The sequence below is a fragment of the Pongo abelii genome, chromosome 11, assembly GCF_028885655.2.
Source record: "Pongo abelii isolate AG06213 chromosome 11, NHGRI_mPonAbe1-v2.0_pri, whole genome shotgun sequence".
Lineage (NCBI taxonomy): Eukaryota > Metazoa > Chordata > Mammalia > Primates > Hominidae > Pongo > Pongo abelii.
In genome coordinates, this window is record NC_071996.2 from 54,135,022 (window position 1) to 54,162,294 (window position 27,273).

Consider the following 27,273-nt stretch of genomic DNA (forward strand, 5'->3'; position numbering starts at 1 on the left):
CATCTCTCCATTTGTTAGATGAAGGGAGATAGGAGATTAACTGTCTTCTTGGAAACCTCTCCCAGGCTTACATGACATGGCATTTCCTGGTTCCTCTTCAACTTCTCTGTTTGTTCCCTCATCCTTTTGCTGGCTCCTGTTCAGTCCTAAGTGTGGGTGTCCTCCAAAACTCTGCCCTTGGCCATGCACTCTTCTGCTTCCCTCATAGATGTTCATGTCTTTGGCTATCACTTTGTTCTGATGACTCTCAAATATTAATTTCTTGCCCTGGTCTCACACCTGAGCAATGGTACTTTCTAATTTATCCATAGGATGCCTTGATCTGAAGTTTCCTTCAATCATCTCAACTCCATTTCTCTTTCCACTAACGCAGCTTTACCAGCTGTGCCCCTGCTCACCCAGACCACCAGTCTACAGTCAGAAGCTCCTCTAGGGCTTGTTTCTCTCCTTTGGCTCCAATATCCAATGCCATTCATGCTTATTAATACTTATTACCCTCAGATTCCTTTCTTCCTCTCCTTTGCCCTAATTATTACTAAAATAGATTTCTCCAAATTACCCAGTTTTTCCTGTATTCCCTAATCTCAATCTGTCATATTGCTCATCAAAATTACTCCAGATTCTATTTTTATCATGCTGTTTTCCACTCCAAAATCTTATGATGCCTCTTATTTATTATCGTTCCACGTCGAAGCAATTTTGTCTGCCTTTCAAGGTCCTGCTGCCGGCATTCTCACAACTGCCCTCCAAATGAGGCACTCCCATCATTCACTTTCCTTGTCCCTCAAAACTCAGACCTCATTTTACTTGTGTCCCTTTGTTCGAGTGCTCCCTCTACTCAAAATGCCTTTCTTCATCACCACCCATGCCCTCGGGACCACCACCTCCACATGGCCTTCTCTGATTACTTACACATGTTCTGTCTGTCTTGTAGCAAGTGTTAGACTGTTGGGTTTTGTTTCATTTTTAACTTTTTTCTTGTTGTTTGATATATCATACTTTTATTTTATCAGCCTGATTACAAATTCTCAGAGGAAAGGATGAAAACTGCTTGTAGTACTTTTCTATCCTGCCAGGTGTACATGCATAATAGACTTCCAATAAATAACTCTTGATCACTTGGTAACAGCCATGTAACAATATTGTGAATCTGTGAGATACAGAATCAAAAAGCTAACCTTGAAAGAGAAGCAAGAAATACTCACACATTAAAATTGGTACCATGTGCTAGATGACTTCAAAATTTTGTTATACCTTCTCTATTTCCTAACTTACCTATGGAAGGATACGACTGTATCTGTGTTATATTTTAACCAATTACATAGAAAGTGAAATAGAAAAGATGTCCACTAAACTTGCAGGTGATATTAAGAGGGTGGCATTAAAAATCAGACCTCAAAAGTTGGAGACACCATCAAATTGGTACGTATAATTTTGGTTCATGGCAAGATCAGACCATAGATTCCATTAGAAGTAAATCCCAATCAGTCTGAACTGGCTTACTAAGTCCAAATTGAGTATAAGAGGTTCCAGGGATCTAACCAACAATTGAATGTCAAATAACTTGTCACTTTATAATACAGTGCTCTGCTGAAGACTGGAGTAGCAGTCTGGATTTTCAATATGGCCTCCCGCAAATCCAATGGTCATGTAAGAAAGTACCTTAAAATAAGGGAGAGTGTTAGGCCCAAGTGGGTCTCTCTGCTGCTGTTGCTGCTGGTTTCAAGCCTAAGGACTCTATTAAGCCTTTTAAGTTCCTCTAACATACGGTTTCCAAGGTCTAGGATACAGAAATTCTGGCAAGTGGGATCACTGATTTTTCACTAACTGAAGTATCTTCTGATAGCAAGAGCTCTTTGTGGGATAACTATACAAATGTGTTTTTGGTTTGTTTAGTTGTTGGTGGTGTGGTCATTGTTTGTTTGTTTGTTTTTAAGATGGGGGTCTCGCTGTTGCCCAGGCTGGAGTGCAGTGGCTTGATCATTGCTCACTGCAGCCTCGACCTCCTGGATTCAAGTGATCCTCCTACCTCAGCCTCCTGAGTAGCTGAGACTACAGGCATGCACCCCCACACTTGGCTAATTTTTTAAAAATACATTTTGTAGAGATGAGGTCTTGCTTTCCTACCCGGGCTGATCTCAGACTCCTGGCTTCAAGCAATCCTCCCCTCTTGGCCTCCCAAACTGCTGGGATTACAGGGGTGAGTCACCACACCCAGCCACAAATATGTTTTAACAAGTATACTAGTCAGGTCCCACACACAGAGAAAGGGAGACACACCACAATTTGGACTTGATGATTAGAATAGCAAGGCACAACCCTTCCATAACATTGTTTACTTAATAGATTTGGGAAGGTGGCTATGATTACAATAGGTTTTTAAAAATTGTCACTCTGTTGTCACAGAACAACTTCAACCAGAGCCAAGGGGAAAGAAGGACTCATGCTCTAATGGGAAGAATACTAGTCTTGGGCTCACAAGCCTGGGCTCTGCCACTAACTAATGTGACCCCAGATTCAGGTTTGCCACCTATAAGAAGAGGGAACTGGACAAGATTATATTTAATATAAAGTATAAATTATATCTAATTTAAATGAGACATCATAAATTATAACAATTCTAGACGTACTCCTCTGAAATACAACATTTAGTCTCTTATAGAGAAGAGCTGCAGTGACCATCTGGCCAGAAGATGTAATTCAAGTTCCCCTGACTCTGCACACCTAAATGGTGCCACTTGCATTTCACTTACATCACTGAGAGCTTTCTGGGCCTGGGCAACTCTCCTCAGTTCTGGGCTATCATTGTAGGGGTAAAACAAACTTTTGTCTGCTTCCCAGTCTTCAGTGTACAGTTTCTAAATCAAAAAAGAGTGAAAAGTTAGGAGGAAGTAGAGTCACGTTTACACAAAATACATAGTTTTGAATTCATCCATTAATAACCTAAAGAACCAAGGGCCAGGTGAGAGCAAAGGTAAATGAAATTCACAGATAACTTCCCACTTTCCATCCAACCCAAGTCATTTTTACTGATAGCATGCCCTGCTTTTTCTTATTTTCAGAGGGGCAGATGTGTCTGATTTTGTTTCATCTCTTCTCTGTGACTCTACCTGCCTTCTTGGTTTTTTTTTTTTTTTTTTTTTGGTCATTCTTTGTCATTGTTTATTAATAGCACTTACAAGTGCTAACACAATGTAAGGAGCCAGGAAGCACTTCACATAGTTCAGGGCAATATAGGACACTTGCAAGAAGGGGCACAAAATAAACCTCTAATTAGAGTAATAGCCAGGGACATCCAAAGTATAGCAGAAGGTCTACAGACAATTTTGAGATATTACTTTGTGGCTCTCTCAGCTGGTTCTCCAGAGCACCTTTATTCTCCACAGTCACTCCCCTCTGCCACCAGGTTGCTCAGGTTCCCAAAGGACCCTCTTCCCATTCTGCCTAGGAGCTTTCCTCTCAGTCCTTTTTGCCAAGCCCTATCCCTGCAGTCTCACATGTCTCAAGGCTACTCATAAAAAGATTGGGGAATTGTATTCTGGATGATCAAGAGTTCACCAAGTATTACATGAAGTATATGATGGGATGACATAGGAAGATAGAAGTGGCAATGGAGCGGGCCCTTACCTTGCTAAACATGGCAGTGTTCTTAACAGCCTGGACAAGTTCAGGGGCATCAGGAGGAAGCAGGTACTTATCCTTGGTGTCTTCCCAGTTCTGCTTGTATAAAACCTAGACAGAAGGAGCAGAGGATCTGTGGCTTGAGGTCTCACCCAAAGGCATGAGGATTTAAACAACAAAGGGAGACTCATGAATGCATCCTTGCTCAAAGGCTGCCAATGTGTTACTAGGAAAACATTGACCATGCCATTGTCCTATAATACTTTTCCTACAATAGTCAGCTTTTGATTGAAAATTCTAATTCCTTTCAATTAAAAATTTAGCTCCTCAGCTTCTTTGGCGACACTGGGACTCCATGCAGCAACAGCCTGCAGCCGAGTCACAGATGCCTCTTTGGGCAGGGCATGGACTCTTCCATCCACCCACAGGTTCTACAGGCCACTCAGTCATCTGTGCAGCCTCCTTGATGAATACAGGTATTGAATTCACACTTCCCAAGAGGCTGGTGAGCAGGATCAGGCCTGTCCAATTTTCTCCTCTAAGACAACGCAGACATGATGCACATGCTACTGAGTACCCCAGCCATCCATATCATTGCCTTACCTTACTGACTTGCTGCGACACTTTCTTTGCATGTTCAATATCCTTTGCTTTTTCATCTACGTGACATATAGTCTTAGCAACATCACCATCCATTCGATACTTAACCTGCCCAAATAATGCACAGTTAGAGTTCATCACAGGCATGAACATGTGAGTATATTAAGGAATTTCTTATAACCACAAAGCATTACCCCAGTGACTCTAGGTCTGCATCACAAAGCATAGTTTCTGCATTTTAGCTGGAAAAATGTGATCTTCAAAGGAGCACCAGCATTTACTGCTTGTCTGCTTTCCTGGCTGGATCTCCAGCCTGCTGCTTCTTGGCCTTACTGTGCTACAGTGTGGAGAACCACAGTGAGTTGGAGCTTCCATCTCATAGTCTCCTCTTAAGCTAAGTTGCTAAGCCAAGCTTTTAGAAGTTTCTTTGGGTTCACATTTACAGCAACATGATCTATGGCTTCATGCTTTTCTAGATTTGTGAACTAGCTCATGGTAATTCAACTGCTCATTCTCACAGCACATATTTACAGCCCACAATTCCCAGCAGTAGGTGTACTTTGAAATGTCCCTCTCTTTTATTTCAGCAATGCAGCCCACCTCACTGAGTTGATCTTGTACTTTTTTGATTCTGCGAAGTTCTGGAGTATCTGTTGTGCTGGCGTATGGCTGTCCTTTTGTTTTCTCAAACTTCTCCTTGTATTTATTCTGAAAAGAATATCAGATATTAGCCTAACAAGACAGCAGCAAAAATTTCAGGCAACATACTCACCCCATCTGATTAAAAAAAAAATCCTTCAAGTTATAGCAATTATCAATTGTAATAGCTTTCATTTTGTCCCCTACCCCAACTCTCAGCAAAAACTAAAATAGATTTGATAATTGCTTCTCCTAAACATGGTTGGATCTTGGAGACAATGCAAATTTATTATAGACTATTGTCTTCGAAATACCCTAAAATGATTCTTTCAATCTTTTTTTTTTTGTCTGAATGCATACATAAAAAGCCTAAACCTCAATTATCTTAGAAAATAAATATAGAAATTGAGTTAATTCTGAAAAGATTTGATTGCTAATACAATGCAAAAATAATAAATTCAGAAGTTGCAGCTAAACTTCAGTAGTTCAGATAGCTGAGACACCAGCTGAATTAATGACAGGTCTGAATTATATTCTGTAAATTTAGGAATGTGATTTTATTATATCTGCTGAATACACAATGAATTCTTGCTTTAATGATAATGTGCATAATTTATCATTATAAATGTTTTGGGAGTATTCTTGAGTGGAGTAGTCAATAATCTAAATTATACTATTGATTTGGTTACTTAAAACTTAAAAACTATTACAGACCTTTGCTGACATTCTGTTCAGAACATCAGAAATTCTAGGTTCATAGGATCTGAATTAATAAGAATGTATGAATTCTATCTTATTAATAAGAATGTATGAATGTAGAATAAAAAATTCTATCCTTGCTGAATACTGCAGCACTAAAGAAGGTAAGAAAATCTTGTTTCTAGAAATCTATCTTAGATTATTTAAGGTTCTGAACTAGAATTTTACCAAACAGTGAGCTGCTATCATTTAACGAAAAGTGAGTATGTATTGCTCAACCTCAATAGGATGCTTTCGACATAAACTTTAGTCTTATATAATCCAATGTTCTCTTAAGCTACATTTCATTTTTTAAGCCTCCAGAGGACATGCAATCAAGCCACCCAGTGAGACCTCAGCCCACCATGGACAATCAACAAATTAGACCCATTGAAATGTGTCTGAATCTGTCTGAATCAGTCAGTGTAACTTACAGAACTGTACATGGGAATTTAAGGACCAGGGACCATTGAGAGCAGTGATTCTCAACCTGGGTGCACATTAGAATCATCTGGGCAGCTTTTTAAAATCCTTTTGTACAGGGCTGGGCGTGGTGGCTCATGCCTATAATCCTAATGTTTTGTGGGGCCAAGGTGGGAGGATCACCTGCGGCCAGGAGTTTACGACCATCCTGGGCAACATAGCAAGACCCTGCCTCTATGAAAAAAAAATTAGGAGATCCACAATTTTTTTTTAATTAGCCAGACATGGTGGCATGCACCTATAGTCCTAGCTACTAGGGAGACTGAGGTAGGAGGATTGCTTCAGCCCAGGGGTCTGGGGCTGAAGCTATTGCTTGATCCAACCTGGGCTACAGAGAAAGATTCTGTTTCTTAAAAAAAAAAAATCTTTGTGCACAGGCCCAACTCTGAACAAATTAAACTAGAATGGCCTGAGCATATTAACCAGTGTGCAGCCATGGTTAATAACCACTGTTCTAAGGTACAGCCAAACATTCAGATCCTCAGTTTCAAATGAGTTCTTAGTCTGATCTTGGATTTTTAAAATAAATGTTCTTCTTCACTACACACCTTTTTATATACCTTTTTATATGCTGTTAGCTAGTCTACTGAGAAGCTATTCTGCTAACATTGTTTAAATATGTTATGTAGCTTCCGTGAACTGGCCTAAATTAAATCTGTATTTATGATTGCATTATTCTAGATTGGCTAATAGTGATTAAATACCAATAAATGCTTTATGATTGGCCTTATGCTTATTTTGCAGGAATGATTTCAATAAGAATGCTTTCTTATGCTGCAATGGTATAAATGAATTACATAAAAGGAAAATTCAACAGTCACAAGAGCCTATAATTTGCAAAATAAGTTTTTGTTTCATACAGGTTTAAGAAATAAAATCCAGCCAGCATCCAAAACAGAGTGGGTTGAGATCAGTAATTTCTTAATAATCAAACCAGGTCAGCAGAAGTTGTTTGAAACTTACTGGACTAAAAAGATCCTGCATTTTCTGACTGTGTGCAATGTAGGGGGTCATGAACTTTGAAGGATCCACTTTCTTCCGGATGACCTTCCTCCTCTCCACCGGCTTTGCTGGTGCTGGCTGTGCCAGAGCTGGTTTGGAAGTTTCTGATTGCTCATAGTCAGATGTCCTTGTTGTCGTAGTCTCATAAATTTCTGTTATTGTCTGAAAATTTGATACGCAGTTCAACATTGTTGTGAAAGTCAAAACTGTGCTACTGTGATCTCAGTATATATTATTCTAACTTCAAGTCAGATTTACATTCCTGGTGTTACTTCTCCATATCTAAAGTAAGCCAAAGCAAGAAATGGCACACTGTAGCCGTATGAAGGCACATTATGTACAGAAATCTGAATGCTGATTGTTGGGATTGTGTGGAATAAAAAGTTTACTCCTTATTACTTTGCAACATTGCCTTAAGTTTGCATTTGCAGAAAGACACTCGAACACTTCAAAGTAGTCGGGGGGAAATCGGCAATAAACTACTTTTTTAAAACAGTTGAAAATCTTAAGTTGCCTAGGTAAAGTAAAAGCAAACTTGAGGTTGGGGAACAAAAGGTTAAGATAATCAAACAAAGCTCAAATTCTTGACTTTAATATTAACTTGTAAATGACTAAGGGAAAATTGGTCGTTTGTTCTGCAGGGATTTAGGCATTCTCCACTGTAGTAGGAGACAAAGAATAACGAACTTTAAAAAAATGAATCGCATCAATATTATAAGAGATTTTCATTCCCTTGGCTTAGTCAGTTAATTAATGTGAACTGGAGTGCCATTTACACTAATAAATGCTTAGGTGGACAAGAATAATGATGACAACATAATGGGGGTAATTATCCTCACAATAGTCCTATCTATGTAGTAGGTGAGAAATTACTATTTCTTACAGCAGGCTATAGTGGAAGACACTAAGACCCAAAGTTTGGGTCTAATCCAAGGTTAAAAATAATACATGTAAGAAAAAAAGATAAGCAGCCAAGTCTTCTATCCATTTCACAGTATCTTTCCCTTCACAGCTAATATCATCTGTATCAAAGAATTATAGCATCAATTATGAAAAAAGAACCTAGTAAGGAAATTGTACATTTATAAAAACCCCCGCTAGTGTTGTCACATCATTGCTAATAGGTTGTTTTCTGCCCATGATTACTAAGGCATGGTTGACTGTGAGAAACTAACCAAATTACAGCATCTACAGATGTTAGTTTTTATGCAGTCACAGGTTCTCTGAACAAGCTTCAGGATTAACCATCCATATCATTGTTGGTCATGCTCAAAGAGAAACAGCTGCATGCAGAAAATAAAGCATGAGAGAGGTATTTCACCTTGAAAAAAAAAAAGAGCTTGAACGTGGAATATTTATGGTAATAGCTTATTTAGAATTCCTAATGCGCTAAAATCCGAGTAGCATTTCAATGCATCATAAGGAATGAAGCCCTGGAGGCACCATCCCTGGTGGCAGAGATGGTGTCCTACAAGTTACAACTCCACACAGTAAAACTGCTTGTCCCTATGAATCACAAAGCCAAGGCTCCTTGGCTTGTTGTCACCATCCCTCCTGCCACTGTTGGAGAATGGTAATAGCCACTGACATTATTCTAATTAGCTTCATCTACATAAAAATATCACACAGGAGCAATAGGGGGAACCACCCCCTGCCATCTTGGGTTTGTTGAATAGGAAAAAAAGGTGAAATAATCCATCAAACAGGTAATGTTTGTGCTTTCACACCAGCTTCTGGGCACAGGTAGGTAAGTGATCCTCTGTCAGATAATCCCTTTTGCCATCTTTGTGGCCCTGGGAGTCTGAGAAAGGAGAAAGCTCTTCCTGCTTTAATGAGAATGCAGTTTATGCAGCTGTGGGCTGGGCCTTACCTCTCCCGGCACCTCTTCATAAACCACTTCTTCTGTGTAGTACTGTAAATAGAGCACAAAGGCATTGGCAAGAGAACCAAAGCAGAAACCACCTCTCCTCTGCCTCAGCTGAACCACTTAGGTGACTGCACTAGCTCGGTTGATTCGGAATGTCTGTGGGAAAGGGGTAGGTGAGGGAGCCTGTTCATATTTTGGAACCCATCTTCACTTTGTAATACTTCAGGAAAGCTAAAGTGAATGCCATCCAAATGGACAAAGGGATGCAGAGGGCTGAGAAAAATGTGTGAGGCTGTTTTTTAATCAAGAGAAGCTATATTACTTTACTGGGACATGGAAATTTTTTTCTTATGGTCCCCAAGATAGAATTTGCTGAGAATACAATAAGAAGATCCTGAGTGTGTGGGTTGGGCAGAGAGGAACTGTGATAAAACTCATTGTTTGCAAACTAACAATAAACTAAAACTGAAACTCGAGTGTGAATACATTTTTAAATGGATTGTATCGTGGAAATAATAAGATCCCAAAGTATATCCACATCTCAATTATTCCTATACCCTCCTGATTAGTAAGTAATAAGTTTCTTCTGGAGTGATGGGTGAGTCTCTTTCAATAGTGTGATTGTCCTAAACAGAGTGGTGCTAATATGAAAATTGGTAAATGCTAAGGAATGAAGGGGAAAATGAGAAGATTCTTCATCACAAAGTGTGGGAAAGGTAGGCTGCAATTTGCCACAGTGGCTCTGAGGTCATCATGGCCTGCATGACGGATCTGCAGCCTGGATCTGAAACCAAGTCTACTTTTGTTCTACTTCTGACATCACCAGCAATAAATAGATGCAGAAAGGAACTGGTTGACATTTGGTTTCAGATGTGTAAGGAGAGAGGAATCCTGTCCTTAGCCTCACCCTGCTTTGTAGGGTCAACAGAAGGAGAGGCTCGTTTAGGCCAAGCACACGAGGAAAGGGATAAAGATGAAACACTTGGCTTATTTCTTAGTTTAAAAAAAAAAATGGATGTAGAACACTTTATGCTTCATTTTTCTTATCTTTAACACCAAAACATACAGCACTCAAGGGAAGAGAAAACATTAAGATGCAAAATTTCCCTCAATGACCTGCATTCATTTCAGTGAAGTGTCATCAAATTACTTAACCATTGTCAGTAGGCCGCCTGTGCTATTTCACCTGCGTTAACAATTGTCTAAAACTTGCCTAATGTTCCTCATTCTTGTGCTTTCTTTACTCTTGAGCTATTGTTTTAATTTAAAATCTAATTCTGCCTGTATGTCATTACACATAGCAACAAAAATCACAAGCACTGACAGGACAGAGATTTGCTTTTTTACAGTTGTGACTTTCAGCACTTGAGAAATATCATTTGGACACTAGAAAATATTGTTTGATGCTGACGCCACATAGAGTCATTCCTCCGGTCACACAAAACATCAGTGGCTTCAGAAGAAATATTAAAATAAAATGGAAGATTCACAACTATTTTGGATTTTCTCAGCATCCAAGTTTAAAAGCAGCTCCTTGGAAACCATTCAATTTTACCTTTGCTGGGCTCTCACCATTGGTAAATGCATCTTAGAAATATGCTTATAGAAGAGGCAACATTATTTAAATGGTTGGCATTAACTTGTATGCCAAATCTCACTCTTTTTTTAGAGCTGTGCCACTAATTAGATAGTACATCCTTGCTTCTCTCTCTTTCTTTCCAAGTTTAAGTTAGAGAGAACAGTAAAACTTTATTTCAGATGTCCAAGATCCCAAGGAGATATATTTTTAAAGCCAGTTCTTCTCTGTTTTCTGCATATTTTTAAAGCTAGCTCCTCTCTGTTTTCTAAAATCTTCCCTGGCCATTTTTTCGAATGCACCACCCTCTTATGCTCATGATCTTTTTTGAGGTCAAAGAGATCTCAGTTCAATACTTTCTGGCAGGCAGTCTATTCGTTTATCACCTGCTGGTCAGACCCAGATGCTGTAATGGGAACAAAATGGTAGGGATGGGATGTCTAAAAATAGCTGCCTCCTTTTTTATGACATCTAGTTGAATCATCAAGTCTAGCACTAAGGACAATTTCCAGTGGCAAAGGTAAACAATTATTTTAAGAAAGACAAGGGATATTTAAGTTGGAGAGTAAAAACTGTTACTGGCATTATTATCATAGGGAAGATAATTTAATTTATACTTATATTAGTGTTTGATAGTGATATTTCTGACCCTTAGGTACATAAGTAAAATGCACACTAGTGATAATATCAGCATGAAAGATGTGGTCATCAGCATTTAAACCAGAGAGGTTGAGTGTTACATTGTACGAGATTCATTCTATTTTTTCCCTCATATCCTTCAGTAATAAAAGCTATTTTATTTGTAGAATAAATAAAATTTTCTCATCTAAATATAGACTGGTCACTAAAATAATTTTCCAAAGAGCAATTTTGACACTGCCACCTAAAATTTGGTTCTGGGTAGCTCTAACAGTTAATTTCAGTCTTATTAAAAAGCATAGATTTTCAAAACTGCCTCCAAGTGCCTTAGGCATTTGGAGATTTTCATGTGTTTAGATCATCATCATTAATTGGTAATTATTAAGCACATTCAGATTCATGGCACTGTATTTATGTGCATTATAGTTCCAAGCCTTTAGATTTTATTTCTAGAATGTGAAGATAAAGGCAAGAGCCGGTGAGGAAAAACCGTAAGATGATAAAAACAAAAGGATGTAAAATAAATATAAAATAAATGATTAACAGCTTTGTAAAATGTGTTAGATGTCCACCAATAACTGGAAGGAAAATTTTCAAGATACCCACTATAGTCTTTGTTCTTATTCAAAATTCAAAAGCAAAAGCTAGTCTTGTTCACTTGGGTAAATATAATGAAGTTGGTAGGAAGGTACAGCTCCAACTATCGCTGCGACCTTCATGCCTTTATTTATATTTGCTTGTATGTGAGTGTCGGTGCACATGTGTATGTATTATGTATAAAGTCTCACATCTGCCAATAATTTCATACATATGATTATTCTGAATATCTAACCCATGTTACCCTATAGATGATTAGCTAGTTGAAGCAAAGAATAAGGAGTAGATGTTTTCCTCTATTGCTATGCAGACACTAAGAGACAGAGTTCCATTTTCAGAACTTTCTCTTCATCTCTGTCCCTTTGAACATCGGGGTTGGGAAGTGGGGAAGAAAGTAGTTTTAGAAGACGAATTAAAACCTGCCTTTACTCCAACTTGGTTTTTTGAGAGCTTAAAGAAAAGCAAAAGTGGGAAACAGTGATATTTCCTTTCAATTCTAAATCCCACGTAATTATAGTGAAACCGAACATAAAATATTCCTTTCTTATGCTTTAAATGATGACTCTTTGTGAAGTTATAATAGACAATGTATTTTTTGAATGATTAATTCACCTACACAGCTTTGATTGTCACTACATAAAATAGTTTGCTGTCAGTGTTTTTTTTAAAATCTTACCTCCACCACCTCCTCATAGTCTTCATCATCTGCCATTTTTCCAGAGTAGTAGTGACACCTACAAACTTTGCATATTCCATACAAATGAAAACATATTAGAGTCCATTCCCAGCACAGAAATTATCTTACGACATTATAAAAATAGAATTTGAAGCTAAACTATTGTAAAAATCATATATTGTTGCAGGCCAAAGGAGAGAAGACATTTAAAATACAAGTATAAACAGCAGAAGCTTCAAATTTCTTTCTTTTTATTCCTTCAGTGTTGGGAATGGCTACTTCTACATAATCAGTTTAGTCAAAATTGTAAAAGGAAATTGAGGTAAGGAAGTGAGAGAGTTTGGACTCAGGGAACAGAGAATTTAAACTTCCAAACACTTAGAGAAAAGACATTTTCCAGCAAAAAATTTAGTGAAAGAAGGTCAGCTTGGGTTTCAGAAGAAGCTGAAATTTTTCCCCCGGCACCAAAATTCTAAGAGGGCTGACTTAGTTTTCCATACTGCCCTGATCCACTGTTTGCAGTATATCTTAGGCTTCAAATTGGAACTCATAAAAGTACATCTGTCAATACATTTTAAAAGAAAAAAAGAAACCTCAAGGCAATGGGGATATTTTCTTCCCAAACACCATTGGCTTATACAGACTTTTTCTTTCGTTTCTGTAGCTCTCGTTCAAACCTGAAAAATAACAAAGTTGTAAAGCATTGGTTGAAGTACATATAGGATTGTCAGTCCTTAGCCTAAGCTTCTAATGCAGAAAACAGGGAAAGGATCTCTCAAGGCCTCTACAGTTTGACGCCAGAGAGTGAGACTCTTGATATGAACTGGATGATGAGTTGGAACAGCTGTCGCTTCATCCAAAGATGTTTGCCATGTAAACCAATACCCTGCAGTGGCTGGTTTTGTTAAGCTAGCGAAACTGCCACTCCTCAGGCAAATGAAGCCCAGTAGAACAGGATAAATATAGGAACGTAAAGCAACGTATCTTCTTTTTCATACTAATATATTTAGAGAAAAATATCAAAGGCAAAAAACTGTTAGACAAGAGAGCCAATTCAGTCAAGCAATAAATTGGTTAGCAAAGGACTTGACTCTAATCACACACTGTACATAGCAGATATTAGTAGGGCCTTAGTAGGGCAATGGGGTTAGACTCTCCTAGCCATATTTCTACCATTAGTTTCCTCAGTTATAGCCCAAACCTTTGAAAAATACTTCAAGGGAAGTTGTGGAACATCTCCTGAAAGAGTATTACAGAAAAAGTCATAAACTGGCCTTACCTTCAATCTACCAAATAAATTTCCTCAGCAGCAAAGCCTCTCCCAACTCTCCCCTCCTGAGAACCCCAGGCAAAAGCCAGCGTGATGCCTGGGCTCCGAATTATCATGTGGCAAGAGCAACCAATCAGATCTTGAGTTGCTCAAATTTCAGAAGCTAAATTTACCAAGTGATCTTCTGAAAACCACCTGTTCATCAATTCCACTAAAGGATAAAGGGTAACAAATTGCTTGCTTAGAACTATTCAAATGGAATCAAATTTTACCTAACTTCCAGCCTATGCAGTTCAATTTTAGGTTGAATTTCCCATTTACTGAGGCCCCATTCAATGTCATATTCATGCAAAAGAATTTAGTAGAAAATAAGCATGACTTTGAGAGGCTTTGACCCTTCTGTGACTGCTTTCTTCATGTCATTTGTCCAGTCATGGTGATAAATGTACTCACCCTGGTAAAGTTCACCAGGTGGAGCTACAGATAAGTTACTGGTGTTAGCGTGAAAGAAACTAAGGAATAAGACCCAGTAAACATCAAGTTGGCAAAAGCAATTTTTAAAAATGTGATGAGTGAAGTTAAAGGTGAAAACATTTGACGACGGCACTAGATAAGTTATCCACAGGATGTAATTAGAAAGAGTAGACCCCATCGTTTTTCTGTTACTAAACCAGGAGGGTATACCAAAATCCTATTTAGCACCTTCTCCCTCCTTAGATAAGGCAAGCTGCTAGGAATATAGAACCTCTCTCGTATGTAACCGAGTTAGTGATTTTTCTATTAACTCAGATGACTCCTGGCTCCCAGAAACAACGTGTGAATGCAGACACAAACAGGCTCAATTTCTGAACAGCAAGAGCAGATAACACGGAAATCAGTAACTTATCAGGAGAAAATGATGCCCTATTTGGCAAATCCGAAAGTAAGACATTTCCTTCATAAAAATTATCTAACAATTTTCTTAAAACTTGCCTAATGTCTCTCTTGCACTTTCTTTGCTCCTGAAGTATTTTTTCTAATTTAAAATATAATTCTATCTGTCTGTCTCTCCGTCCTTACACATAGCAACAGAAATCACAGGCTCTTATATGACAGAGAACTGCTCTTTCTCTGGGTTGCTCCTGTATTCAGGCAAAACCCTGTGAGTCACCTATATCTTGATATGGATTCGAGATTAAACATATTGTAATATTTTTTCTTTTTTAAGTTAAACATTAGAAAGTAATCTTGCTGGGCGTGGTGGCTCACGCCAGTAATCCCAACACTTTGGGAGGCCGAGGCAGGCAGATTGTCTGAGGCCAGGAGTTTGAGAAAGTAATCTCATATTTCAAATACATATACCTTTTCCCCCTCCATGATTCACATGGTAGTAAATAAAATCTAACATAATTTTATCATCTTAACTGATTATACCTGTTCATCTTGTATGTTCTCACAGGTCTTATGACCAAAGGATATTTACGCAATATGAGATCACTCACTTGGTAGCTGCAAACTAGAATTGTGACTTACTCGTCATTACATGCTTTAAAATGTGTTGTTGAATTAAAAAATAATACACGCCCATACTTTAAAAACATAGAGTACAAAATTATATAAAGTAAAAAATGAGCACTGACCTTCTTAAAGTAGTCATTTTTAAGTTTCAGATATTTTCAATATAGATATTGACATAAGTCGATATACTTAATATGCAATAGACATTTTTTATGAAACATCACATAAACATATCCTACTCTAATTTCCACAAATAATTCTATTGATTGGATAGAGTATAATAGTTTAATCATTACTTTATTAATGGACATCTAGGTTGTTTCAAGGTTTTTGCTATTACAAAATAAAGCAAAACAATGCAAAACAAAACACACAGTAAGCATCCCTGTGCATTACCTTTGTATACTTATATGAAATGTATCTGTAAGGTAAATTTCTAGAAGTAGAATTACTGAGGCAGAAGATATATGCACATTTTGAAAATTGATAGATTTTGTCAAGCTGCCAGTCAAAATCCTTACACTATTTTATGTTTCACTAACAGAGAATGAGGGTTGCTATGTATACACATCTCAATATCCTTAGGGATATTAGACTTGAAAAATCTTTACTATCTGAGCTGAATGTGTCCCCCCAAAATTTATATGTTGAAATCCTACCCCCCGATGTGTGGAAAGTGATTGGGTCATAAGGGTGGAGCCCTCACAAATGGGATTAGTACACTTATGAAAGAGGCCCCAGAGAGCTGCCTGGCACTCTTTCTGCCATGTGAAGTTACAGGGGGTAATGGCTAGCCACAACCTGAAAGAACGTCCTCACTAGAAGCCAACCATGCCAGCACCCTGATCTTAGACATCCAGCCTCTAGAACTATGAGAAGTAAATTTCTGTTTATAAGCCACCCAGCTTATATTATTTCTGTTATACCAGACCAAATGGACTAAGACACTCTTTATACATTACTTTTGAAACCACTATGATAGTAACTAGAAGTGCTACAGATGAGCAGAACCTCAAACTCCATTCATAGTGAAGTGTGCACACTGATCTTAGACATCCAGTCTCTAGAACTATGAGAAGTTAGGGTGGGGGGTGGGGCAAGAGTGAGTTCACATGAAATTACCCTGGTTTAGATCTCTTGGGATAAATTCCTCCTAAAAGAAAGCCCCAAAGCCCCTGCTAAATTGGCCTGCCGCATGTTACCCTAATAATTTGCAAAGCACGTCAGAAGTAAGAGACTCACAGGAGAGCTGGTTATATTCCCACCATGGTTACACAGGGGTGAGTGTACCAGCAAGCAGCTTACATGTACTTCCTAGTCACACTAGAGAAAAACACTGCCACCTCCTTACTAAATTCTGCAGATTCTAATCTGGAATGATGCCCTCTAGAGATGAAAGAACAGCTTTATTTTCCTGGCCTATCTATGACGTCTTCTATGGAACGAGAGCACATTGACACCCTGATTTATTGGTAGGTTCTTATTATATGCCTTGCACATAGTAAGTGTTCAGTAAATGTTAGCTATTATTATTTTTACTATTATCATTTTTTACATTATATTGGAAGCTTCACTCTTTATTCTGTAGTTAACTGAAATACCAAATATCTCGAAGCTTCTAAAATCAGACAATAGTTAGTCTAAGAATTTATGAATACACAGGCATCTGACTAGAAGCTTGTACAACTGGCTACAAACCAAAGCAGGGCAGTTACGTGCCAATATTGGAACCTAAATATTGCTTCCCTAAATATGAAAATATAGAAGTGTCATGCCTGGGGACCAAAAAAGACACGATAAGGGAGATGGGATTGTAACAGTTTTTGTTATTTCTTTGATTTCATTATTTTGATCAACTTCTATATGAACATAGCTTAAGAATCAAGCTTAAGTTTTGTAAGACTTGCTACTAAATCAACACTTCCTGTTTCCTCTATTCCTTTTTCCCCTCCCTGGAGACATCACTTGGACTCATTTAGCTGAATCTTTTGTTATATTCCTTTACACATTTAACAAAATGTCTACATTGCTCCTTCCTGATCTTTCATTCATAGGCATCATTTATTAAGCTCCTGTCCGGGAAGATGAGGCTTTAATTCTCTTTCATCTAAACCACAAGCCTCACCTCCTGCACCTCAATAAAGTTCTACACATATAATTCGGAACTCAATGTTTACATTTTTATGATTAGCAAAAGGCTATTCGCAGCTGAACCCTATATATTACGATTATTTTTCTTTTCCTCTACAAGGGCTTGTTTTTCTGGAAGTTGGTATTTTTCTCCATTTCTTTTATTTTCTTCCTTGGCTTAATTTTTTTCTAGACAAGTGGTGTCTGAGAGAGCTTTCTGCAATAGTTGAAATGTTCTATACCAGCACTGTCCAGTAGAGTAGCCACTAGCCCCATGTGGCTATTGAACATTCAAAATGTGGTTAGTGTGACTGCAGAATTGAATTTTTAGACTTTTTATTTGACTTAAACTCAAACAGCCACATGTAGCAGGTGGTGATGGTATTGGGCAGAATAATTCTAGACACTTATAGCACTAACGCCTCAAACTTTCTGGCTAAGTCAAGTCTGCTCTTGGTGTTTTCAAAGACATTAAGTAGTGTTCTATAATTCTACCCATTTCCTCTTCTTAGATCTCTCAGGGAGTCTTTTCTTCCATCTGGATCAGTTCCCTGTGCGGCTGGAGCTCAGTTCTTTTCTTGAGCCCCCTCCACTGTCTTTCATTCTGGGAATTATCCTCTTCTCTCTTCTGAATTAGACCTTGCGTTGCCTGGATCTCATGTCTTTCTCTAGCTTACCTTTCTTGTTTTGATGGAAAATATCCTCCAGCAATTTCCTGAGAAAGGATACATACAAGGTATGAACCCAAAAGTATCTGAGACAGGTCTCAATAAATTTAGAAAGTTTATTTTGCAAAGATTAAGGACGTGCCTGTGATACAACCTCAGGAGGTCCTGACGACATGTGCCCGACATTTTTAAAAACTTTTCAACAAAGTATAGTATATGCATAGACCTAGACTTTCAGAACTGGAACCAGATGCTCATCCAAAGACTTCCTGGTGGCTTTTGAGCTGTGAGTGTGGGACTGGATGCTGGAGTGTGGGACTTAGGATTTGTTGCTGAGCTTTGGGGCTGGATGTGGCCTGCAGTATATGGCTCCATTCTTCCGGTTCCCTTCATGACTACGGATGTGAATTAGATGAACAAAGACTTGTGGCAAAAAGATAGTAATGTGGCCCCATGATAATCTCTGCCTCCTGGTGATCATACTTTGGTGAAATCCTGTGCCTGTGCCCTGCTGCTAACCAGTAGAATTTGGCAAACCTGTTGAGATGGCACTTCTGTAGTTACATGCAACATATAAGACTCCATCTTGCTAGCCAACTTGCTCAAGAGACACTTCTTGCTGGCTTGATGAAGCCACGTGGCCTTGGTGGGGAAGCCCACCTGGCAAGGAACTGCTGTCGCCCTCTAGGAGCCGAGGACAGCCTCCAGAAGAAGAGAGTAAAAAGCTGGGCTTCCAGTCATACAGCTGCAAGGAAATGGTCCTGCCAAGAGTCAGAGTAATCTGGGAAGGAGATTCTTCCCCAGTCCAGCCTGCAGATGAGAACACAGCCTCACCAACAACTTCTTTGCAGCCTTGTGAGATCCTAAAGAGGACCCAGGTAAGCCAAGCTGAAACTCCTAATACTCAGAAACTGTGAAACAATGAATATGTCTTGTTTAAACCACTAGGTTTGTGGCAACTGGTTATGCAGCAATAGATAACTAATATATCCTTTAATCAGTAGAAAAGAGATCAAGAATATTCACAAGAATTTGGATATTTTCTTTTTAACAAACTTTATTTTTTAGAACAGTTTTAGATTTACAGAAACAACTGACGAGATAGTACAGAAAGTTCCCATATACCTTCCACTCAGTTTCCCCATTGTTGACATTTTACATTAGTATGATACATGTGTTATGATTAATAAGCCAATATTGACACATCATTATTTTAAAAATGGCATATAGTTTATTTAGAGATCCTTAGCTTTTATTTAATGCCCTTTCTATGTTCCAAGATACCATCTCAGATACCACTTTACATTAAGTTGTCATGTCTCTTTAAATGTGGCAATTTCTCACACTTTATTTTTGATGACCTTGTCAGTTTTGAGGAGTACAGGCCAAGTATTTTATAGGTTGCTTAGTATTGGAATTTGTCTGATGTCTTTCCTCATAGAAAAGACTCGGGTTATGAGTTATTGGGAGGAAGACCACAGAGGTGAAGTGCCATTTTCTTCCCATCATATCAAGAGTACCTGCTATCCCCATGACTTACTACTGTTAATGTTGGCCTTGTTCATCACCTGGCTGTGGTGTTTGGGAGGTTTCTGTTCTGTAAAATTACTCTCCCCACCACCCCTTTTCACACCACACTCTTTGGAAGGAAGTCACTAGGCACAGCCAAAACCTAAGGATTGGAGAGTTGTGCACCCCTCCTTGAGGGTGGAGTAACTACATAAATTATTTGAAATTCTTCAGCATGGGAAATTTTTCTCTTTTTCCCAATTTATTTATTTAATCACTTATTTATATCAGTAAGGACTAATGGATATTTATTTTATACTTTGTGTTGCAATCCAATACTTCTTTATTTTATTACTCAAATGGTTCTAGCTTTGACCATTGGCAGCTCTTTTAGTTGGCTCCTGCATTCCTTTGACATACCCCCCATCAGTATGTGTTTGTCTGAGTGTGTGTGTGTGTGTGTGTGTATGTGAGAGAGAGACAGAGAGAAAGAGAGAGAGAGAGTGCATTTTCTTACTTTCTGGAACTGCAAAATGCTCCAGGACTCCAAATATAAATATGCATTCAATCTATAAATCTGAAAGTAATACATGTTCACTGTAAAAATTTCAAGCAATAAAGGTTCATATAGATTATAATATGAAATAAAGGTTTATATACATTATAATATAACAATTCTAATTCATTCTTTTAACTATTATTTATTATGTACAATATATGAGGCTCTGTTCTAGATGCTTCCTTCATGCAGCAGACATCATTAGTTGCTTAAGCAATATACAGCCCTCCCCCAGTGGGTATTGGGCAGAACAATTCCAATATCCATGGAAGGTTGGTTCCAGGACCTCTAGCAGATATCAAAATTCACAGATGCTTAAGTCCCTGATATAAAATGACATAGCATTTGCATATAACCTGTACACATCCTCCTGTATACTTTAAATCATCTCTAGAATACTTGTAATACTTAATACAATGTAAATGCTATTTAAATATTTGTTATACTGTATTGTTTAGAGAATAATAATGCCCCCCCAAAAGTCTCTATGCATTCAAAATGTTTTCTTTTTACAAAATTTTCTATCTGTGATTGAATTTGCAGATACAGAACCCACAGATACAAAGGGCCAACTCAATGTGCATCTCTTCTTGTCTATTAACAGAACCACAGTTTAGTGCGACGCAGAAATATGCCCATTTAAAAAATACACTCCTTAGATTCCCTAACAGTTAGGGGTAACCTATGACACTGTTTCGCCAATAAGATTTAAGTACAATTCTTAGTGCTGAGGCCTATGGGAAAGCTCTTTTTTGACTGACAAGCAGGGTCAGACTTACCTGGCATGCACTAGTTTTGCCGTTCTTCCCTTTACTATGTTTGGAACACAGATGTAATGCCTGGGCCAGGGCAGCCATCTTGAGACTATAAGAATATGGATCATGCACTAAGAAATGGTAAAGCTAGAGGAGTCTTAGCCTTTACTGATTTTCTTAATTTTTGTATTTTAAATTACTTTTTAATTTAATAATGTTAATGTATTATAATTATACAAGTAATTACAGTGATTATATTACTTCTCCCTATGTAGCAAACATTTTTTCTACTTTTACTTTGCCAATTAATAATAAAGTTGGTTATTTTTTCATATGTTTATTGACCATTTATATATTTTATTCTGTCTACTATCTGCTCATATCTCCATCCCACATTCATTTCTAGGCATTTGTAATGTACTATAGAAATGATTATTTGCCTCTTGTGTATGTTGTTAATATTTTCTCCAAGTTATTTGCGGTGTCTTTGACCATGGAGATGAGTTGAAATTTATCGTCAGTCAAATCTGTCAATCTCTTCCTTCCAGTTTCAACACCATTTATTGACTAAATTGAGTTTGAAATACTGCTTTTAACACATATTAAATTAACATGTATTTCTGTTTCAAGAGTCTCATGTCTTTTCTTGTTTTCTTTTCTTTTCTTTCTTTTTTGAGACAGGGTCTCACTCTGTCGCCCAGGCTGGAGTACAGTGGCCCGATCTCAGCTCACAGCAACCTCTGCCTCCTGGGTTCAAGTGATTCTCCTGCCTCAGCCTCCCAAATAGCTGGGATTACAGGTGCAGGCCACCATACCTGGCTAATTTTTGTATTTTTAGTAGAGACAGCGTTTCACCATGTTGGCCAGGGTAGTCTCAAACTCCTGACCTCAAATGATCCACCTGCCTCAGCCTCCCAAAGTGCCAGATTACAGGCGTGAGCTATGGTGCCTGGCCTTCTCATTTTCTTTTCTTTACTTCCTAGGGTTTTTGTTTTGTCTTTGACTTTATTTGGTATTGCTCTTCTTATGAAATGTAACATGTAGGAAATTATGTAAAACTTATGCGTACAGTTTAGCAAATGGTGGTAAATGGGGGCAGCCATGTAACTATTAATACTACACTAGCACAGAAAGGTCATCTCTTGATCTTGGCAGTAATAATTTCCTTGCTTTTATTTTTACCACGTATGTATGCATTTCTAAACAATATAGTTTCATTTTGTCTGTTTTTAGATTTTATATAATGGAATCATGCTATATGAAATTTTTTTTTTTTTTTTTGAGATGGAGTCTCGCTCTGTTGCCCAGGCTGGAGTGCAGTGGTGCGATCTCGGCTCACTGCAAGCTCCACCTCCCAGGTTCACACCATTCTCCTGCCTCAGCCTCCCGAGTAGCTGGGACTACAGGCACCCGCCACCACGCCCGGCTAATTTTTTTGTATTTTTAGTAGAGACAGGGTTTCACCATGTTAGCCAGGATGGTCTTGATCTCCTGACCTCATGATCTGCCTGCCTCGGCCTCCCAAAGTGCTGGGATTACAGGCATGAGCCACCACGCCCGGCCTGCAATTTTTGTAACTTAATTTTTTACTTATATCATGTTTGTTGGTTTTTATTATTGTATAACATTCTACCAAATGGCCATACTTCTGCTTACACATTCTGCTGTTGAAAGGGAATTAAGTATTTTCAACTTTTGTCATTTAAGAACAAAGATGAAATGAACATTCTTATACATTGTATTCTTGCGTGGAGGGGTGGAAAACTTTTCTTCTACCCTCTTAGGTTCTGTGACTTGGCTTGAGAATTAAACTAACAACAGACAGATTAACAGGATAAAAACATATAAATTATACTTGATGTTAATATTCTTACATGTACATAGAGGCCTTCATATTTAAGAGAAGACCTGAGTTCCAAGATGGCTGAATAGGAACAGCTCCAGTATGCAGCTCCCAGCATGAGTGACACAGAAGATGAGTGGTTTCTGCATTTCCAACTGAGGTATTGGGTTCATCTCACTGTGGCTTGTCAGAGAGTGGGTGCAGCCCACGGAGCAGGGTGGGGCATCGCCTCACCCGGGAAGCGCAAGGGGTTCGGGAATTCCCTTTCCTAGCAAAGGGAAGCCGTGACAGACGGTACCTGGAAAATCGGGTCACTCCCACCCTAATACTGTGCTTTTCCAATAGCCTTAGCAAACGGCACACCAGGAGATTATATCCCGTGCCTGGCTCGGAGGGTCCCACACCCATGGAGCCTGGCTCACTGCTAGCACAGCACTCTGAGATCGAACTGCAAGGTGGCAGCAGGGCTGGGGGATGGGCGTCCGCCATTGCTGAGGCTTGAGTAGGTAAACAGAGGCTGGGAAGCTCAAACTGGATGGAGCCCACCACAGCTCAAGGAGGCCTGCCTGCCTCTGTAGACTCCACCTCTGGGGGCAGGGCATAGCTGAACAAAAGGCAGCAGAAACTTGTGCAGACTTAAACGTCCCTGTCTGACAGCTTTGAAGAGAGTAGTGGTTCTCCCAGTAGGGAGTTTGAGAACTGAGAACAGACAGACTGCTTCCTCAAGTGGGTCCCTGACCCCCAAGTAGCCTAACTGGGAGACACCTCCCAGTAGGGGCCGACTGACACCTCATACGGCCGGGTGCCCCTCTGAGACAAAGCTTCCAGAGGAAGGATCAGGCAGCAACATTTGCTGTTCTGCAATATTTGCTGTTCTGCAGCCTCCGCTGGTGATACCCAGGCAAAAAGGTCTGGAGTGGACCTTCAGCAAACTCCAACAGACCTGCAGCTGAGGCTCCTGACTGTTAGAAGGAAAACTAACAAACAGAAAGGACATCCACACCAAAACCCCATCTGTATGTCACCATCATCAAAGACCAAAGGTAGATAAAACCACAAAGATGGGGAGAAACCAGAGCAGAAAAGCTGAAAATTCTAAAAATCAGAGCCCGTCTTCTCCTCCAAAGGAATGCAGCTCCTCGCCAGCAATGGAACAAAGCTGTACAGAGAATGATTTTGACGAGTTGAGGGAAGAAGGCTTCAGATGATCGGTAATAACAAACTTCTCTGAGCTAAAGGAGGAGGTACGCACCCATCGCAAAGAAGCTAAAAACCTTGAAAAAAGATTAGATGAATGACTAACTAGAATAAACAGTGTAGAAAAGTCCTTAAATGACCTGATGGAGCTGAAAACCATGGCACAAGAACTACGTGACACATGCGCAAGCTTCAGTAGCTGATTTTATCAAGTGGAAGAACGGGTATCAGTGACTGAAGATCAAATGAATGAAATGAAGTGAGAAGGGAAGTTTAGAGAAAAAAGAGTAAAAAGAAACGAACAAAGCCTTCAAGAAATATGGGACTATGTGAAAAGACCAAATCTACATCTGATTGGTGTACCTGAAAGTGACGGGGAGAATAGAACCAAGTTGGAAAACATTCTTCAGGATATTATCCAGGAGAACTTCCCCAACCTAGCAAGGCAGGCCAACATTCAAATTCAGGAAATACAGAGAACACCACAAAGATACTCCTCAAGAAGAGCAACCCCAAGACACATAATTATCAGATTCACAAAAATTGACAAGAAGGAAAAAATGTCAAGGGCAGCCAGAGAGAAAGGTCGGGTTACCCACAAAGGGAAGCCCATCAGACTAACAGCAGATCTCTCAGCAGAAACTCTACAAGCCACAAGAGAGTGGGGGCCAATATTCAACATTCTTAAAGAAAAGAATTTTCAACCCAGAATTTTATATCCAGCCAAACTAAGCTTCATAAGTGAAGGAGAAACAAAATCCTTTACAGACAAACAAATGCTGAGAGATTTTGTCACCACCAGGCCTGCCCTAAAAGAGCTCCTGAAGGAAGCACTAAACGTGGAAAGGAACAACCGGTACCAGCCACTGCAAAAACATGCCAAATTGTAAAGACCATCAAGGCTAGGAAGAAACTGCATTAACTAACGAGCAAAATAACCAGCTAAATTCATAATGACAGGATCAAATTCACACATAACAATATTAACCTTAAATGTAAATGGGCTAAATGCTCCAATTAAAAGACACAGACTGGCAAGTTGGATCAAGAGTCAAGACCCATCAGTGTGCTGTATTCAGGAGACCCATCTCACGTGCAGAGACACACATAGGCTCAAAATAAAGGGATGGAGGAAGATCTACCAAGCAAATGGGAAACAACAAAAAAGCAGCGGTTGCAATTCTAGTCTCTGATAAAACAGACTTTAAACCAACAAAGATCAAAAGAGACAAAGAAGGCCATCACATAATGGTAAAGGGATCAATTCAACAAGAAGAGCTAACTATCCTAAATATATATGCACCCAATACAGGAGCACCCAGATTCATAAAGCAAGTCCTGAGTGACCTACAAAGAGACTTAGACTCCCACACAATAATAATGGGAGACCTTAACACCCTACTGTCAACATTAGACAGATCAACAAGATAAAGTTAACAAGGATATCAAGGAATTGAACTCAGCTCTGCACCAAGCAGACCTAATAGACATCTACAGAACTCTCCACCCCAAATCAACAGAATATACATTCTTCTCAGCACCACATCGCACTTATTCCAAAATTGACCACATAGTTGGAAGTAAAGCACTCCTCAGCAAATGTAAAATAACAGAAATTATAACAAACTGTCTCTCAGACCACAGTGCAATCAAACTAGAACTCAGGATTAAGAAACTCACTCAAAGCCACTCAACTACATGGAAACTGAACAACTTCCTGCTGAATGACTACTGGGTACATAACGAAATGAAGGCAGAAATAAAGATGTTCTTTGAAACCAATGAGAACAAAGACACAACATACCAGAATCTCTGGGACACATTCAAAGCAGTGTGTAGAGGGAAATTTATAGCACTAAATGCCCATAAGAGAAAGCAGGAAAGATCCAAAATTGACACCCTAACATCACAATTAAAAGAACTAGAGAAGCAAGAGGAAACACATTCAAAAGCTAGCAGACGGCAAGAAACAACTAAGATCAGAGCAGAACTGAAGGAGATAGAGACACAAAAAACCCTTCAAAAAATCAATCAATCCAGAAGCTGTTTTTTTCAAAAGATCAACAAAATTGATAGACCGCTAGCAAGACTAATAAAGAAGAAATGAGAGAAGAATCAAATAGATGCAATAAAAAATGATAAAGGGGATATCACCACCGATTCCACAGAAATACAAACTACCATCAGAGAATACTATAAACACCTCTACACAAATAAACTAGAAAATCTAGAAGAAATGGATAAATTCCTGGACACATACACCATCCCAAGACTAAACCAGGAAGAAGCTGAATCCCTGAATAGACCAATAACAGGTTCTGAAATTGAGGCAATAATCAATAGCCTACCAACCAAAAAAGTCCAGGACCAGACGGATTCACAGGCAAATTCTACCAGAGGTACAAAGAGGAGCTGGTACCATTCCTTCTGAAACTATTCCTATCAATAGAAAAAGAGGGAATCCTCACTAATTCATTTTATGAGGCCAACATCATCCTGACACAAAAGCCTGGAAGAGACACAACAAAAAAAGAGAAATTTAGACCAATATCCCTGATGAACATCCATGTGAAATCCTCAATAAAATACTGGCAAACTGAATCCAGCAGCACATCAAAAAGCTTATCCACCACGATCAAGTTGGCTTCACCCCTGGGATGCATGGCTGGTTCAACATACACAAATCAATAAACATAATCCATCATATAAACAGAACCAAAGACAAAAACCACATGATTATCTCAATAGATGCAGAAAAGGCCTTCAACAAAATTCAACAGCCCTTCATGCTAAAAACTTTCAATAAAGTAGGTGTTGATGGGACGTACCTCAAAATAATAAGAGATATTTATGACAAACCCACAGCCAATATCATACTGAATGGGCAAAAACTGGAAGCATTCCCTTTGAAAACTGGCACAAGACAGGGACGCCCTCTCTCACCACTCCTATTCAACACAGTGTTGGAAGTTCTGGCCAGGGCAATCAGGCAAGAGAAGGAAATAAAAGGTATTCAATTAGGAAAAGAGGAAGTCAAATTGTCCCTGTTTGCAGATGACATGATTGTATATTTAGAAAACCCCATCGTCTCAGCCCACAATCTCCTTAAGCTGATTAGCAACTTCAGCAAAGTCTCAGGATACAAAATTAATGTGCAAAAATCACAAGCATTCCTTTACACCAATAACAGACAGAGAGCCAAATCATGAGTGAACTCCCATTCACAATTGCTTCAAAGAGAATAAAATACCTAGGAATCCAACATACAAAGGATGTGAAGGACCTCTTCAAGGAGAACTAGAAACCACGCTCAATGAAATAAAAGAGAACACAAACAAATGGAAGAACATTCCATGCTCATGGATAGGAAGAATCAATATCGTGAAAATGGCCATACTGCCCAAGGT

The 27,273-nt window shown here is 38.9% G+C and overlaps 1 protein-coding gene across 2 annotated transcripts in view; it reads right to left on the reverse strand.

Moving 5' to 3' along the window:
- NEB (nebulin) overlaps window positions 1–12,529 on the reverse strand; it is a 252,744-nt gene extending 240,215 nt beyond the window's left edge. For both annotated transcript variants that reach the window (XM_054548869.2, XM_024243154.3), the window contains exons 1-7: window positions 12,439–12,529; window positions 8,954–8,995; window positions 7,045–7,245; window positions 4,822–4,929; window positions 4,225–4,329; window positions 3,628–3,732; window positions 2,754–2,858 (exon numbers count right to left, since the gene is read on the reverse strand). In XM_054548869.2, the coding sequence (XP_054404844.2) occupies window positions 2,754–2,858; window positions 3,628–3,732; window positions 4,225–4,329; window positions 4,822–4,929; window positions 7,045–7,245; window positions 8,954–8,995; window positions 12,439–12,474 (702 nt within the window). In that variant the 5' untranslated portion in view covers window positions 12,475–12,529. The remainder of the gene's footprint in view (window positions 1–2,753; window positions 2,859–3,627; window positions 3,733–4,224; window positions 4,330–4,821; window positions 4,930–7,044; window positions 7,246–8,953; window positions 8,996–12,438) is intronic.
- Window positions 12,530–27,273: the final 14,744 nt, after the last annotated feature.